The sequence below is a fragment of the Peromyscus eremicus genome, chromosome 4 (assembly GCF_949786415.1).
Source record: "Peromyscus eremicus chromosome 4, PerEre_H2_v1, whole genome shotgun sequence".
Classification (NCBI taxonomy): Eukaryota; Metazoa; Chordata; class Mammalia; order Rodentia; family Cricetidae; genus Peromyscus; species Peromyscus eremicus.
In genome coordinates, this window is record NC_081419.1 from 94,709,661 (window position 1) to 94,728,156 (window position 18,496).

Consider the following 18,496-nt stretch of genomic DNA (forward strand, 5'->3'; position numbering starts at 1 on the left):
TGGACATTGTGAATGTAATTCTTATCTCAGAATTGTTCTTATTGTTTATAGTTTTATTATGTTAAGAGTTAAAACCTTTCCTTTTTATTTAGACAAAAAAGGGGAAATGTTACAGAATATTCCTTTACACTGTGTGAAGATATGTCACTGTGATTGGTTTAATAAAGAGCTGAATGGCCAATAGCTAGGCAGCAAGAGGTTAGGTGGGAGTTCTAGGGACAGAAAGGTCTGGGGCGGGAGGGCAGGGGAGAGAAGAAAGGCAGAGTCGCCAGTCAGACACAGAGGAAGCAGGATGGGCAGTACAGAGTAAAGGTAATCAAGTCATGTAAAAGAACATAGACTTTAAAATGTGGGTTAATTTAAGTTATAAGAGCTAGTGAAACACGCCTAAGCTAAGGCTGAACTTTCATAATTAGTAAGTCTCCATGTCATTATTTATAGGCTGGTAGCCTATAGAAAAAGCCTGCTATATGAAGTACATGAAGTAGCTGCTTGATGAAATAATTATTTCAGTATTTCTATGTATATGAAAACACCACTATAGCTAGCAAGATGGTTCAGCAAGGAAAGTGCTTGCCACCAAGTCTGATGACCTGAGTTAATCCCTGGTACCCACAGGATTCAAGGAGTGAAATGGCTACTACAAGTTGTCCTCCGACTTCCATATGCACACACAATAAAACAAAAAACAATAGCAGCTCCCCCCAAAAAAAACCATGTTGTACATCTTAAAATGTATGCAGTAAAAATGAATACAATTAAAAACTTGAAATTCAAAGAAAAAGAATGATGTAAAATCTACAGCATAGATCTACATGTGCTAACATAAAAAATACGGACAAAGCAAGCTATAGAACTAAATATATGGGGGCTGGAGAGATGGCTCAGCAGTGAAAACCACTGGCTGCTTTTCCAGAGGACCCAGGTTCAATTCCTGACTCCAACATGGCAACTCACAACCAACTATAATCCCAGTTGCAGGGGAGCTGGTGCCCTCTCTGGCTTCTGTGGGCATCAGGCACACACATGTACAAACATATATGCAGGCAAAACAACCATACACATAAAATAAAAATAAATCTGAAAAAAAGTTTTTTAAAAACTAAGTATAAAGAAAAAAAAATGCTGGTGTGGTAGGTCATGCTTGTCCTGTCAGCACTGGGGAGGCTGAGGCAGAACTGCTGCAAAGTGAACACCACCATGGACTAGATAGGATGACCCTGTCCCAAACAAGCAAACAAAAGAAAAACCAGTATAAATCACTTCTATCAGGTGGTAGATTTATTTTCAGTCTGTAGTAATATGGAATATATAAAGTAATATATAAATGTGTATCTAATAATACCAATGCATAGAAAATAATGGGTTGGTTTCTATTTTTGCTGTTACCATTGTAATATCTTTAGGAAAACATGATTGCAGAAGAATGTTTTGTTTTACCTCTCTTCCTCCATGATGGAGTCTTCCTTCCCTGACATTTCTGATGTACTGTCATACATGAGTTTGTGAGTTTCGATGAAGTTTTTCTGTAAGGCAGACATCTGGGCCATGATCTTCTGGCGGTGTAGCCTAGCAGCTTCCGCTTTTCTCTTGCGTTCCGCTTTTTCTTTATCATGAGTAATCTGAATAATATTAAGTAACACCAAAACTAGATAAGAGCTCCTGTTAAAAATTAATATTCAGAATGAATATTCCCCATTTGATATAGCAGTTAGCATATCTGATAAGGCAGACTTCAAATAAAAAGTAATTAGGAAAGATAAAGAGGGCTACTATATATTAATAAAAGAACAATCCATCAAGAAGATTTAGCAATTATAAACACTTATGCATCAAATATAAGAGCCCCTAATTTCATAAAACTAACACTAGAAGGCATAAAAGATTTTATGGGTCCTGATACAGCAATAAATAGTGGGGGGCTTCAATACCCAACTCTCATATTTAAATCGGTCTTCCAGAATAAAAATAAGAAACCTCAGAGCTACAACACACCATCAGGCAGTGGACACAGAACACACACCTGACAGATAGGGGATATTCACTCTTCTCAGTGGCATATGGAACTGTCTCCAAAACTGATCACATTATAAGCCACAAATCAGTACTTAATAAATATATTTTTAAAAAAACAAATAAATTCTTTTTTTTTTTGTAGTTGTTGTTGTTTTGTTTTTCAAGATAGAGTTTCTCTGTGTAGCTCTGGCTGTCCTAGACCTCTCTCTATAGATGAGGCTGGCCTAGAACTCACAGAGATCCACCTGCTTCTGCCTCATCCCAGTGCTAGGATGGATGGTGCATGCACCACCAATGCTCAGCAGAATAAATTCCTCATATCAGACCACAATGGAATAAAAGTAGAGATGAACAAGAAAAGGTACAAAAACTACAAAATACTTATAAACTCAACCATACTTTTTTTTTTTTGGAGGGGGTTTTTCGAGACAGGGTTTCTCTGTGTAGTTTTGATGGCTGTCCTGGATCTTGCTCTGTAGACCAGGCTGGCCTCGAACTCACAGAGATCCACTTGGCTCTGCCTCCCAAGTGGCTGGGATTAAAGGCGTGCACCACCGCTGCCCAGCGAGCAATACATTTTTTTTAAATGATTTATTTGTATGTACATTGGTGTTTTGCCTACATGTATGTCTGTGTGAGGTTGTCATATCCCCTGGAACTGTAGTTACAGACAGTTGTGAGCTGCCTGCCATGTGAATGCTGGGAATTGAACCCGGGTCATCTAGAAGAGCAGCCTGTGCTCTTAACTGCTGAGCCATCTCTCCTGCCCTGAAATACATGTTTTTGTCTTTTTTTTTTTTTTTTTTTTTAGAGCTGAGGACCAAACCAAGGGCCTTGCGCTTACTAGGCAAGTGCTCTACCACTGAGCTAAATCCCCAACCCCTAGATTTTTGAATTAATAGTAGGCCGTTAAAGAAACCAGAGAAGAAAATTTAAAATTCTTAGAGTTAAATGAAAATGAGAATACAATCTTCCAGAACCTTTTGGCATAGTCAAGGCAGCCCTAATAACAAAATTTATTGCTATAAATTCTCATATAAAAAAACAAAAACCTGTGAGATCTTAAATAAACAATCTAATGATGTACTTCAAGGCTCTACAAAAACAATAGCAATCTAATACCAAATCCAGATACTAATCCAATCCAAAACCCAGGAGACAGGAAGACATTTAAAAATTAGGTAAGAAATTAATGAAACAGACTAAATGAACAATACATAAAATCAACTAAAGAAAGAGTTGGTTCTTTAAAAAAGTAAATATTATTAAATCCTTAGCCAATGTGACATAAAGAAAGAATGTGAAGACAAATTTAGAATGAAAGGATGTTGTACAACAGACTCAATGAAATCCAGAACATTAGAGAATAATTTGAAAACTTATATGCCAAAAAGCTAGACAATCTAGGAGAAATGGCTGAATTTCTACTCCCATATGAACTACTAAAATTAAAACCAGAAGATAAAAATAACTTAGAGACCTACTATAAGTACTAAAGATTTAACCCAGTATAAGTACTGAAGATTTCACCCAGGCCTTCTCACATGTTAGGCAAATGCTCTACCATATACTAACTTACGTATAGTGCATTTTCTTTTAGGAAAAATAGTTAATAACCTCAAGTAAGAAAATTATAACAAGCCGGGCGGTGGTGGCGCACACCTTTAATCCCAGCACTCGGGAGGCAGAGCCAGGTGGATCTCTGTGAGTTCGAGGCCAGCCTAGACTACCAAGTGAGTTCCAGGAAAGGCACAAAACTACACAGAGAAACCCTGTCTCGAAAAAAACCAAAAAAAAAAAAAAAAAAAAAAAAAAAAAAAAAAAAAAATTATAACAATTAAGATGGATGTGGAGGTACATGCCTTTAATTCCAGCACTTGGGAGACAGAGACAGATGGATCTCTGTGAGTTTGAAGCCAGTCTGGTTTACATAGAGTTACAGAACAGCCAGGGCTATATCAAAAAACAAAACAAGACAAAATAAAAACAAAAAAGAATATTCTGATAATTAAATATTAGCTAATTAATTCAATATTAGCAAAATATGATTCAAAACATGGAAAACCATGACATACACGTTGTCTAATTTCACTGAATCTAAGATATACCATTATACTTTCTAATTTTAGACATGAAAGTATTTTTAAAATTAATTAATAGGGTATTTCTTTCTTTCTTTCTTTTTTTTTTTTTTTGTTTTTTTTTGTTTGTTTGTTTGGTTTTTCAAGACAGGGCTTATTTGTGTAGCTTTAGAGACTGTCCTGGAACTCACTCTATTTCTAACAGAGTCCCATTGGGCATCAAGTTCCTCTAATTTTGTAAGATATATACACCCTACTCAGTATATGTTAAATGCAGTACAGAAGCATAGGAATAAAAATGGACAGAACTCACATATTTCACCAACAGCTCCCCTAAAGAAGGAAAGTGAGTTCTTATTCAAAGACAGAGATGAATGTAACATTGTTAGAGTGCTGTTACCTCATCACTCTTAATGGACTCCAAACCTGAAGTGGTAGCCACAACTAAAGAAGATTTCTCTCTTAATCGCTTCACGGTGTCAAACATCTGTGAAAATAGTTGAAATATTAAGTTTGGTTAGACTGACCAAAAAGACAAGTCACTAATCTGATTCAACTATCTTGTCTCTAAGTGTCTTTGAGTTAAGCTACTTAGATATGTCCTAGAAAAACAAAACTTAAAAAGTGACCCTGGCTGTGACAAACAGTACTGTTTGTTAGTTAGGGAGCCATCAGCTGAGTTAATTAAGTCTGACTCTCTGTTTGTCTGGGGTGAGAGGGTGCAGCACAGATTTATTTGTAAATTTTAATGGGAACTCTAACTCCTGGGCTCAAGTGATTTTTCTAACTTAGTCTTCTAAATAATGGGATTCCATAGCATACCACCAAACCCAGTTTAAAGTAACATTGTTATTCATGTCCTCAAAATGAAAATATACCACTTTATTCTGATCTGTGAAGTGGACACAATCTAGCCTCTGGCTACCCCTCTGACCTCACTGCCTCCTTTCACAGTTACAGTCATACTGGGCTTGCTCTTCCCACTTCCGAACACTTGCACTGCAGTGTCCTCTTCCCGAAATACTCTTAGAGTCTTAGAATATTGGCTCTAGAATGATCCATGTCTCCGCTCTAACTTCATCTTCTGACAAAGACCTTCTCTTATTATTCAAGGGAACCTTCTCTCATTCTACTGGATTACTTTGATGATTGTTTTAAAATTATCTGTACTTCAACTATGGTGTATGCACCATGAAAGCAAGCTCTTTGTGCTGCTTGGGGTCTTGAATTCAGCATGGCACATTGTAAGTACTCAAATCCATGCAACTGATAATGACATATTTGAAGATATCTTTCATTATTAAAAGCAACTCCACAGAAACAGAAAAAAGATGAATTACTAGCATAAAAAACACACAGTTGTGATAATTGATAGTAAATGGCTTTACAAATGGAAAGAAAACACAGTGGCTGAATTTTATCAGCAAATAGAAGATTTTTATATATGGTCACATATAGCATGGAATTACAAAATTATATATAGTGAATAATATTCGATAATGATAATAAATGATGGTCACTTTTTGAACTTTTTTATTTTTGAAATTATAATTAAATTGTTTCTCCTTTCCCATCTCCCAACCTTCCTAAATATCCCTTCCTTGCTCTTTTTTAAATTCATGGCCTCTTTTTTGCACTAATTGTTGCAACATACATATGTGTGTGTGTGTGTATGTGTGTGTATTCTTAAATATAACCTGCTCAGTCTGCATAATGTTACTTATATATACTTTCTATGTGCTCACTGTATCGTACTGGGAATTTTTATTTATTTATGGTTCTCGGGGTTGAATCAAGGACTCACACATGTTAAACACACATTCTACCACTGATCTCTAGTTTCAGGTTCTACACTATTCTTTTCATTATAATTTGAGTATGCTCTTTCTACTTACAAAAATAAAACAGTATGCAAAGTTTTACCATCTTGTATTTTTTTATTGAATTTATTGACTGTATCAAGGCCACATCAAGTAACAAACTATTTAGATGTGCATTAGTATATTCTATGGTATTCAAGTAAGGATGCATAGCATAATGATGCATTTATCAAAATGTGGTCTTGTCATCAAGCAACACATAACTGTATTAAACCAGTTTACTTTTGTAACATACCTGGAGTATCCATGTAATCATGTCCTTCTGGCCTTCTAATTGGGGAATTCCTTTGAGTTTTTCCAAAAGCATTTGTATATTCTGAGCATTCATGGCTGAACTTCCCAATCCTTTTTTAAAATACAAAAAAGTATATTAAAAGAAAATTATCTTCCTAATTTTTATACTAATTATAACTCTTAGTGCCTATCATTCACATGATAATTGAGGTTTGCCAACCAGTCCCTTCACTACCTTAATTTTTATTTATTTATTTATTTATTTATTTATTTATTTATTTATTTATTTATGTTTTTTCAGATAGGGTTTCTCTGTGTAACCCTGGCTGTCCTGGAACTCCCTATGTATACCATGCTGGCCTTGAACTCAGAGATCCACCTGCCTCTGCCTCTTGAGTGCTGGGATTAAAGGCGTGTGCTACCACCACCCAACATTTAATTTTTTAAAAGAAGAATCTGCAATTACATGAAAAATTAAGTACTAAATTAAACAAGAGCATGAGAAAAACTCACATTATTTTAAGCCTCCCTCTACATCACACATTTGTACTGCTAAGAGCTATTCTTAAGAGTCTGCTCCTGCCTTTCCTCTCTGCTCACTATCTACACAAAGCACATATGAGAACAACTGCAGAAATACCGACGTGAGACATGTTATATTCATATATAAAGAAGGCTAATAGTATTTTCAATAATCTACAAAGGTACTACAAAAGTGATTACTTAAAGTATTGGTTTTATAATCAATGTTTCAGGAATGCACTTTGAACAAAACTATCTTAGCGTAATAGCATTTTAATCTAACCCTATCCTAGTCTTCAAGATTAAGAAAGCAACATTTTTAGTCAGACACACTTCACTCCTGACATACTACAACCACACATACAGTAAAAACAGCTGCAGTAGGGAATTTTTACAACTTAGTATACTGGAAAATATTATAAACATGCTAGGCAAATAAATCACTTAAGGGCTTTCTAAATTTTAAGGATTAACAGATAAAAATGTTTAAGGTCCACACTTTCAATTACAAACTGGCAATAAGCTAGAAGTTTGTTGGGAAATGATGCCTTCGCATACTTGAGGCCTTATGGTAGAAATCGAACGTCACTTCTTCTTCAGGAGCTTTCTGAAGCTGTTGCTTCTCCTCCAGCAAGCCCAGTGCCAGTATGTGGAATGCCTGAAGGAGGAAAACAAGGGTCTCTGAAGAGCTTCTTCTTTAAGTGGAGGTACTAATATACATAACCCACAGAGGAAGAAAACAGTAAGCAAAAATGACAAGACTTATAAACAAATACTCAACAGAAAGAGAAGTCATGAACACTCCAAAAATGCCCCAAATTAAGGAGACATAGCTTAACTATCACTTAAAAAGGGATAGAAATTTGAAGTTTAGTAAAAACTACACAGCTTGCAAAAGTGTTAGAAAGCAGTCACTCACTATTGCAATGGGGAAGAGGGAAAATGAACTAGTTTCACATTAAAAAAAAATGTAAAGCAACAGACTGTGTACTCAGAATTGGTATAGCAAATACACGCATTTATGTATACAGATATTTGTACAAGGATGTTCACTGTAAACCAGGTGTAGTGCACATCTGTAATTTCATGTACTTGGAAGGCTGAGGGTGAGGGATCAAATCAAGACCAGCCTGAGCAACATAAACAGAACCTATCACAAGTAAGGAAGCAAACTAACCATAAAAAATGTTCATCTTAATGTTCTTTGTTATAACAAAACCCCCAATCCATCCCCAATGTCTATTAATAAGAGAAGTTAAATGCATGATAGTATAATACATAATGAGATATGCATGCAATCAAGAATGACAAAGATCTTTATGTGCTTATGTTGGTATAGCTTCCAGAAATACAAAACATTAACAGTGTTTATCTCCTAAGTAGGAAAATTTTAACTAGAGTTCAAATAAAGCTCTACAATACTGAATATAGTACTGCAAATATTTAACACTGTAACAAGTATTGAGATACAAATAGAGCATGAGCCTACGGACCAATAATAACCAACAGGGGATAAGGATGGTATTAAATAAATACATAATTATAGTTACCATAAAGTAGCAGGATTAAGTAATTTATTAATTAGCGGTTCCAAGAAGCCAGGTATGATGGCTCATAAACATAATTTTAGTCCTTAGGATGCTGAGGCAGGAGGATTGCCACAAGTTTAAAGCTAGCCTAGGCATGCATAAGGAGCTCAGTCCACCCTGTGCTACAGTATGTGACCCTGTTTCAAAAAACAAACAAACAAAAAGAGTTGCAAGTGTGGCTTAGTGGTAGAGGTCTTGTCTAGCATGTTCATAGTCCTGGGTTCATTCCCCAGCACCACCAGCACCAAATCAAACAAAATAAATAAACATATGCCTATAAAATGCTCCAGGCATTGGTGATACATGCCTTTAGGGAGGCAGAGGCAGGCAGATCTCTGAGTTCGCAGCCTGGTCTACAGAGTTCCAGGATAGTCAGGGTGACACAAGAAAACTCTGCCTGGAAAATTAAAAAATTAAATTAAAAAATTTTAAAAAAGAAGAAAAAAATGCATGATGCAATTGGATATGGACTTGTCACTAACATGAGCAGACTTCTTTTTTTTCCCCTTAACTCAGGAGGAGCTTTATTTTATTTGAACAAAGTTGGAGAATAGTACCTAAGATAGCATAGGAATAGACCATGTTCCAAAAGAACTCATCAACGAAATGGATTCTACTTCCCAGCAACTTTGCAGAGGACACAGTAAAGGGCAGGGAGTGGAAGGTTAATTTCCCCTAGCACAACACAGCTGCTTAAGTTTGATGAAAGAGCAGAACTGGGGGGACTTGGGAAGAGAGGGGTCCAGGCCCTGCCTTCTATGCTTGTACTGTCTGTGTATCTTTTTATGAGCTTTCTTCATTTTCTTCTGCATTTTCTTGTCCATCATCTGTTGGGGGATATTCGATCACACTGTGAGCCCTGAGTTTGCATTTGTGTTAATTAAACAAAATTAACCCTGGGGTCAGGAGGCTGCGTTAGCAACTAGTTGACAGAACGTAATCATAGAGCATCAGAGGGCGTCCGGGAGAGATAGAGAGACACAGGAAGTAGCAGGGTGGGGTTTGGAGTGGCCCAGCCTTTTTTGGTTTGGCAGAGCAGGAGCACTAGTCTTTCAGAAATGCCAGCAAGGAGGGAAAGTTAGCTAACTGCGACTCGGCCTCTCTGAGCTAGCAGGTTTTTACAAAGCCTTTGAATATGGAGTCTTATTGATAAATAGAAAGATAGAGATTTAGTTAAAGCTACCTTTAGTGGCAGCGACAGAGACAGTGGCTGTGGGAGCAGGATTCCCAGCAGGCTGTGGCCTGAGTGGCCTGGCTGCTGCTGCTGGGGAAGCAGGCCAAGAACTGTGGGGTTGCGACTGCTGGCGGAAATAGCAGTGGCTTAAGGTATAGCCACTGTGCTGAACTTAAAACAACAATCATCATTCCTAGGCTTACCATCCCAGAAGCCAGAGACTTCACAGGAGCAGGGGAAGGACAACGACCTAAGGGTTGGCCTCCCTGACACCCTAGCTGTGTCACAGAATAAGAAGGCCCACCTGGAGAGAAAGCTGGGGAACATCTGGGGGAAGGGCCAGGGACCAGAAGAAAAGATGGACAGGTGGTGAACAGGCAAAGGTGGAACCCCTAGGGCACATGCAGATTTGACCCTGGCGGCCCCGCAGTGGGATTCTCCATGTTCAGATGTTTGTTCAAGCCTTTCCAAAACCACCTAGGCTTGATAAATCCTTCCCGGTCTTAATTCTCACTTCCTGGCTATCCCTATCCTATGATTCCAGACCCAATATTTTTCTTTTCTTTTCTTTTTCTTTTTTTTTTTTTTTTTTGAGTCTTTTTAAAACATAAATAGTTCCCAAGGGTAGGGATGCTAAAAACATGAGAATGTATCAACAAAGAAACTTGGGCCACAGTTAAACCATTTTAATGATTCCTGAGTATCATGTGTTTCTAATATGGTTCTGATTGATATTAATCCGGGGATTGTTTTTTAGATTCCACAAGAACTCAAAAGAAAACACTGCAGGTAAACATACCATTTGGAGCATCCCTTCTGTCCACAAATTAGAATCTGTGTCTACTGCCCGCTCAAATATGGTCCTGAGAATGTACATCATAACATCACAGTTGAGAAGGTTGATTACTTTGCTGAAAGCAGGACAGAACTCAGGAGGAGGTGGCGGTGGCAATGCTGTTAGGGAAGCAGAATAAATGAGGAAAAGAGACAAACAGGTACATTTTTATCTGAACTACCCTAACATACATAATCGCAAATATGAAAATTAATAGTTTAAATGCAAAATAACATGTGATTTCTTTCTGCTTTAAAGCACTGTAAATATCACTGTCAAAGGAAATGTAAACTGCTATACTAGTCTCTCAAAATAAATTGTACTTGCTAACAATTTAAAACACTGTCATTCATGATGGCCACATATTACTATGTAAATACAAAGCTCTTTATATTTCCTTTAGTTGCCCCCTCAAATCAGCAAAACAAAATAAAACACACACAGAAAATAGTGAAAATGTGTCAGTTCAGAATCTCAATTTTACCTTCATCTTTATTTTCTTGTTTTCTCCTTTTCTTCTGCATATGTTCAGCCTATTAAGGAAAAAGCAACAACTATCATTACATACATTGCTTAGCAAGCACAAAGCAAATGGAATACTGTTTGAAAATAAATAGAGGGCTGGAGAGATGGCTCAGAGGTTAAGAGCACTGACTGCTCTTCCAGAGGTCCTGAGTTCAATTCCCAGCAACCACATGGTGGCTCACAACCATCTGTAATGAGATTTGGTGCCCTCTTCTGGCCTGCAGACATACATGCTGTATATATAATAAATAAATAAATCTTTAAAAAAAAAAGAAAATAAATAGAAAGACCTATTTACTAAAATACTTTATATACTAATTTAAAATATATTCAAAATATTACCCTGACTAGAAACCAAATAATTGTCTTAGGAAAGGTTGCTTACTGTAAGATGGGTGAGGTATGATTCTCATTAAGAACTTAGCCCCTGCCCCAAGTGCTGAGATGGCTCAGCCAGTAAAGGGTGCCTGCCACTAAGTAAGATGTGGGTCTCAATTCCTGGGACCCAAGTGATAGGAGTAAACAGACTTCTGCATGTTGTCCTTTGACTGCCACATGGACACCCACACCCTAATAAATAAATGGAATAAAAACTTAAAAAAAGCCGGGCGATGGTGGCGCACGCCTTTAATCCCAGCACTCGGGAGGCAGAGGCAGGTGGATCTCTGTGAGTTCGAGGCCAGCCTGGTCTCCAAAGCGAGTTCCAGGAAAGGCGTAAAGCTACACAGAGAAACCCTGTCTCAAAAAAACAAAAACAAAAACAAAAACAAAACAAAACAAAACAAAAAAAAAAAACCTTAAAAAAAACCCAAAAACTTAGACCTTGTTGTTTTAGTCAGAAAAACGTGTACTCTGTACAAGGACTCACATGACAGTAACTATTATCTTTATTCATAATTTATTTATTTTATTAAATGAAAGCATCTGTGTTTAACTCCACTGCTGTGAGAAAGTACCAGTCAGCGTGACTTAAAGGACAGCAGCATCTCACTCAGCTCATGCCAGGCTTCAGATGATCATGGAGAGGAAGGCACGGCAGAGCAAAGCATTTCCCACAATGGCAGCAAACAAGCAAGACAGTGCTGGTAGCAGCCATCTTTCTCTTTCCCTGGTTTCGTAAATTATTCAACTTAAGTAAATGTCAACAAAATCAGCCATCACCTAAACCAAGTGATCACTTATCCTTCTAGGACCAACAGAAACTATGTACTGATGTTCTGCAGAATAGTCACTGCTGTGAAAGACGAGAGAGAAAGACAGAGAGAGAGAGACAGAGACACAGAGAGACAGAGACAGAGAGAGACAGGGAGAGAGACAGAGAGAAAGAGAGACAGAGAGACAGAGAGAGGATTATCCTAAATAAACAAGTGAGGTGTATGACTGTGAAAGGAAAGACGCGTCATTGAACCATCTTCTCCTGTAACAACTATAAAGAACATTTTTGGTGTAGTCAAGAAAATCTAAATATTGTCTACACACTAGATTGCTGATTTTCGTGGATGAGTTAACACCCTCTACTACCAAAAGCCATCATGAAACTACTTTTCTGTAGATTCAGAAAAACATACAAGACTTCAGGGTTATTTACGGAAAAGGATATTTTTCCTACCTTGCTATGCTGTGTTTTAGAGTAATGGTAAAAGTACGTATTGAAGTCTTTCAGTGATTCATCTTTCAGTTCATACACTCCATGGCCTGATACACCTGGTTTCCTAAAGCAACAGAAAATACAGACAAACAGCAGGCTTTGTTTTGTTTTGTTTTCACAATATTGAAAAAAAAAAACAGAAAGTAAGAATCTAAAATCTAATCTAAAATTCAAGATTCCTAAAAAATGATATATCAGAAATGATCGCTTTAGTTGCTATGATAATTCAAAAAGCATACACTGAATATAAAGTCCTGACAACAGTGACACCGTACTCAATAGATATGAAATTCAACCAAATCTGGGAAAGTTTGCTATCTGCTAGTGGACCTGATAGTGTGCCCTCCTTAGCTTTCCATACTTCTTTTCTATAGCCTTGGGTTTAGAGGTGCTGATAAACTACAGTACATTATATGATTTAGGATCAAATCTCAAATGGTAGAGAGAGACAAATCATAAAGAGCAAACTGTTACAACAATAGTGTGGAATCCTTTATCGAGCACGGTAGTAGGAAAAGCACCAAGGCTAAAAGAATAGACCACATTTGCTTATGAACATTTAGCATCTTTGTGTTTCTGTCCAATTCTTAAGTTAAAAATATCATTAACCACTACTAATGGAGAAAAAAAAGCCACATACTATTTTACAAGTTATTGAAAACTAGTAGCATTGCTCTAAACATAATACCATCACAACTCAAAATACATTATTAGTATCAGTTTTCCAAATGTCAAGAATTAATCCCCTTACCATTTTCACTTTACACACCACAAAGAGTGAAAGGATTATAGAATACCGTTAACTCTGTTGGAGAAAAATCTAAGACTAATACATAAAATAAAAATTTATAAAACAATGTCATAGCTTCAAATTATTGGGGAAGGGTTATCAGATAGTCTTAGTTTACTGTCTAAATCACCTAATAATATCACTAGACAAATTTCTCATTTACTTACCAAAGCAGCTCATTTCATCAATAAACACATTAACTATTTCAAAATTAAACATAATTAGTGCCTAGTGCATCCCTTATTCTCATCCCTCTACTCTGCTTGCATTCTCACTCCTGTGAGTTCTACAGAAAAAATCCAGATGTTCTACAAAGTATCAGAGCATAAAAGTAAGGACCAGCCTATCTCTCAGAATAAGCATAAATATTAAACACTTACTTAAATGTGGCCACTTTGTTTATGACATTCTCTAAGCCAGTTTCGTTATTTTCCTGTTGAAATGACATTTTTGACATTGTTACTTTCAAGTAACGAATTTTCCTTTTTTTTTTTTCCTTTCTATTTTTGGGTTTTTCGAGACAGGGTTTCTCTGTGTAGTTTTGGTGCCTGTCCTGGATCTCGCTCTGTAGACCAGGATGGCCTCAAACTCACAGAGATCTGCCTGGCTTTGCCTCCCCAAGTGCTGGGATTAAGCTAGTGCACCACCACCACCCAGCGAATTTTCCTCTTACTGTGAACTGAAATACATTTTCAACTTCTATCTCTGAAGTACTTTATATACAATAAATTAAAAGTTTAATTGCAATATTTATTAAAACTATATATGGAGCCAATTTGTTATAGGAAACTGATTTCTTAAGGTATATAATCTTACACATAAATAGCTCTCTCAGTTTGCCTTCTCACACACACACACATACACACATACACATGCACAAAATCTTTAGCTCCCATCCTCCTCTCTTCTTTTTTGTTTGTTTGTTTTTCTTTCTTTCTTTCTTTCTTTTTTTAATTTAACCCAGGGCCTTATAGTAAGTACTCTTATCACTCAGCTATATACTCATGTTTAAAAGCTTTATATAGTATATTCATAAACAACATTTAGGTACATGCCCATGCTTTACTAATCCTTGAAACCAAAGTAAACAGAATGAATAGCCTCCAACCAGAAACATATGGCAAAACATCTGTGCAAATGCCCAGATGTGCAGCTCTGATAATTTTCTGCTAATTAAGCACCAACTTTTCCTCAAAAAAATAAAAACAAAAAAAAAACCCTAGTATTTTTATGAAGTCATGTACAATGATAAGGACCTAGTTAAGCCACTACATTAAATTTATAGCTTCCTATGGTCTTTAAAAATTAAGCTATTTAACCTCTTTTTCAAAGTTTATTTTGGGTGGCAAGATGGCTCAGTGGGTAAAGGAACCTCCTGTCAAGTCTGATGAATTGAGTTTAATCCCTGGGACCTGCATAGTGAAAGGAGAGAATTGCTCCCTCCAAGTTGTCCTCTTATCTCTGCAGATGGCACACGAGTACTGTAACACACACACACACACACACACACACACACACACACACAAATGCAAACAAAATTTTAACATTTATTTTATTTACCTATTTAAAGAGATGGAGTCTCACTATGTTGTTCAGGCTGGCCCTAACTGCCTGGGAATAAATGGTCCTCTGCCTTACCTGCCCATGTAATTGGGATTATACTAAAACATATGCCGACACATCTATTTAACCTCCTTTTAAAAACAATTTACTCGAGAGTAAGCAGCAAAGTCAAAGGATGCCCTAGAGCATTTTGCTTCTAAGTATGGTATATATGTAACACCAGTCATATGTGAAATTACTTTAGGTGTAATAGATACTTTTTCAAATTTTTGAATATTTTATTTTAATAGTATTTAGGGGGAAATTACTTAAAAAACTATTATTGTACACATATTACTGCTTAAAACACACTAAGGAAAACTGTAATTTGATATTTAAAAGGCATTAATCATGAAATTAGTAAATGGATATACAAAAATCACAAAAGTAACATGCCAAATAGCTACAGTTTGACAACCAGTTTACAATGAAACTTGAAAAAAATTGCAAATTATTTGAGGTGGAGAGGAAGAAAATATTTAGTGAAAGCATATCCCTATTGTATGTATGAAAGTGTTGACAACACAGGTAAGTTTAGTTCTTTATTAAGGATCACTTTTCTAGAACTGTGGAGGTAGCTCTGTGGATAAAAATGCTTTGCCATGCTCTCCTGATATAAATGATATCCAAGCCTTAGAACCCACAGAAAAATCACATGCAGTGGCTCACAAATCTAATCCCAGCATTCCCATGGTAAGACGAGAGGCAGCACACAAATCTAATCCCAGCATTCCCATGGTAAGACGAGAGGCAGCAGAAGAATCACCAGAGAGCTCATGCAGGCGGCATGATATCCACATGGGTGTCGCGGGATGTGCATAATTTCACTTCCACTCACACATACACAAACAAAAACTTAGATAAAATAATCATTGTTCTAATTTATACTCAAATCTCAGAAGAGGAAAAAATGATAAGAATCGTAATTTTAGGACAATATTGTACCAATATCTATGCATGCTAAAGCATAAATACCACTGTGGGGTAGAGCACAAATTTTACCTTACCCATCTCTATTTAGAGAGCACAATGATATGCTTCCTCTGCTGTCCTTCAGGCTTCTCACTAAAGGATTCTAGACACTGGGCAAGGCTTGTTCTGAGAGACACGGCAAAACAGCAAAGCCTGACTTTTATTTTTCTTGCTCTGTCTCTCTCTCTTCTCTCTCCATCCCTCCTCACTTTTCTTCACAGGGCCTTGCTCTGTAGCTCCAGCTGGCCTGAACTCCAGATTCTGGGATTACAGGAATGTGCCACAGTACGTAGCCTTCCCACCTGATTCGTTTTCACCCTTTCCTTTCTTTTCACATAATACTTGTACATATGTATGAGACATATCACAATAATTTCATACATGTATGCAATGTATAACTATCAAATCAGGGCAAGTAGAATTTCCAAGTCCTCAAACGTTTTTCAGTTCTATATGTTGGAAAATTTTGGACTCTTTTTTCTAGTTATTTTGAAATAGATCACTTTGTTGTCAAGTACAGAACACTAGAACGAATTCCTCTTCCTACCTCACTGCACTTTGCTGCCTGTTATTGAATCTCTATCTGATCTCCCTGACACCCTTGGTTTCTAGTGACCACTATTCTGTTTTCTTCTATGAGATCAACTTTATTATAGGATGCTTCCATTCATCTTTCTTTGCTTTTTTTCTTCACGAAAGAGGGCTTGCAAAATACTCCCCTAGTATTTCCTAGTCCCCATATCACATTTTATTATTTCTGTATTTCATTACAGAAATAATAAAATCTTAATGTCTTGTTTTCTGACCTGCTTCCCAGAAGAGCTACATTAATATACTGCTCCAACACTCTCAGTATTTCAGATAGCTTTCATTTCCTCTGCCAAAATCTTATTTTAAAGTAAATAAAAAATTTAAGAGCATTTTCCTAGAACTAAAGCTTGTATAGATAAAAACTGAAAGGTAATTGATTTACAACCCTAAAATAAAAATATGGGTCATTTTGCTTAGCAAATTTTCCTGAAATTTGAAGTCAACTTCCAATTAAGAAAGAGAGAAAGAAAGAAAAAAACAAAGGAGAGAAAAAAAAAAACAAATCAAACCAAACAACAAAAACCCAAACTCCTCCAATCTTGAGAAGAGGGACTGAAAAGTAAATTTCGGGGCTAAAGAAATGGTTCAGTGGTTAGGAGCACTGGCTGCCCATACACCAATCCTGGGTTCAGTTCTTAGTGCCTCTATGTTGGCTCACAACTATCCACAGCTCCACAGTTCCAGGGGATCCAACACCCTCTAAGAACACCAGGTATGCATGTGGTACACTTACAAACAATGTAGGAAAAACACTCATACACATAAAATAAAAAACTTTAAATAAATTTTTTTTAAAACAAGAAAAGTAGAGCCGGGCGGTAGTGGTGCACACCTTTAATCCCAGCACTCAGGAGGCAGAGCCAGGCGGATCTCCATGAGTTCGAGGCCAGGATGGTCTACAGAGCGAGATCCAGGACAGGCACCAAACTAAACTAAATAGAGAAACCCTGTCTCCAAAAAAAAAAAAAAAAAAAAAAGTAGACTTACATTCTCAGGTAGGTTTCTGGCAATGGCACTGTGTGGCATGGGCTCAATGCAAAGCAAATGAATAATCTCTCTCATTATGACTTCTTCTTTGGTAACATTTCCCACTCCAGGTACATAACGCTCTCCTAATACAATGAAAAATAAAACCAGAAAATTCCATTGGTTTCTATTTAAGTTCTGTTCTAACAGATAAGATGTACTTATACCCAGAACACTGCATTAAATCAGGTTTACAACACACAAATCAAAATTATTTCAATATTTCTCAAAATCAAATAATAAACTATTTGCTGAAAGAGAGAACTCATTGAAAATTCAGCCCTTATTTTAACTTACTGTAATCCCAGCACTGGAAGTTGAGATAGGAATATCATAAACTGAAAGACTAGCCTGGGTCACATAACAAGACCACGTTTCAAAAGTCAAATCAACAGGTTGGAGAGGTGGCTCAGTAGGTACAAGCATGTATTTCTCTTGCAGAGGACCCAAGTTCTATTCCCAGAAGCTCTATCAGGACACTCACAACTGCCTGCTAATCCAGCTCCATAGGACCCAATGCCTCTGGACTCAAAGGGCACCTGCACTCACATGCACATACCCACACCTACCCCAAAAACAATACATAAAAAAATAATAAGTCGTTAAGGTCAGGCATGTTGGCACATGCCTTTAACACCAGCATGCTGGAAGCAGAGACAGTCAGATCTCTGTGAGTTGGAGGCCAGCCTGGTCTACATAATGAGTTTTAGGTCACCCTGACCTACATAGTGAGACCCTGTATCAAAGAGAAAAAAGAGAGAAAAACAAAACAAAACCCTAAACTAAACTAAAAAAACTGCAAAAAAACCAAAAACAGGGTCTGAAAAGATGGCCCAGAGGTTAAGAGCTCTTGTTGCACAATCATGAAGACTAGTTTAGATCCCAGTATCTGTGTAACAAGCCAGGTAGCTGACAAACACTTCAGCTCTAAGGCATCTGATGCCCTCTTCTGTCTTCCACATACATGCATAAATATATGCACACAGACACATGTCCCACTCAGACAACAGA

General features: G+C 37.0%; 1 protein-coding gene across 1 annotated transcript in view; it reads right to left on the reverse strand.

Moving 5' to 3' along the window:
• The window catches only part of Ubr1 (ubiquitin protein ligase E3 component n-recognin 1), a 130,173-nt gene that overhangs the window by 47,137 nt on the left and 64,540 nt on the right, over positions 1-18,496 (reverse strand). Inside the window, exons 21-29 of the mRNA XM_059261226.1 lie at positions 17,447-17,571; positions 13,675-13,727; positions 12,466-12,568; positions 10,816-10,864; positions 10,296-10,450; positions 7,292-7,391; positions 6,213-6,322; positions 4,498-4,584; positions 1,441-1,622 (exon numbers count right to left, since the gene is read on the reverse strand). Coding sequence (XP_059117209.1) covers positions 1,441-1,622; positions 4,498-4,584; positions 6,213-6,322; positions 7,292-7,391; positions 10,296-10,450; positions 10,816-10,864; positions 12,466-12,568; positions 13,675-13,727; positions 17,447-17,571 — 964 coding nt within the window. The remainder of the gene's footprint in view (positions 1-1,440; positions 1,623-4,497; positions 4,585-6,212; positions 6,323-7,291; positions 7,392-10,295; positions 10,451-10,815; positions 10,865-12,465; positions 12,569-13,674; positions 13,728-17,446; positions 17,572-18,496) is intronic.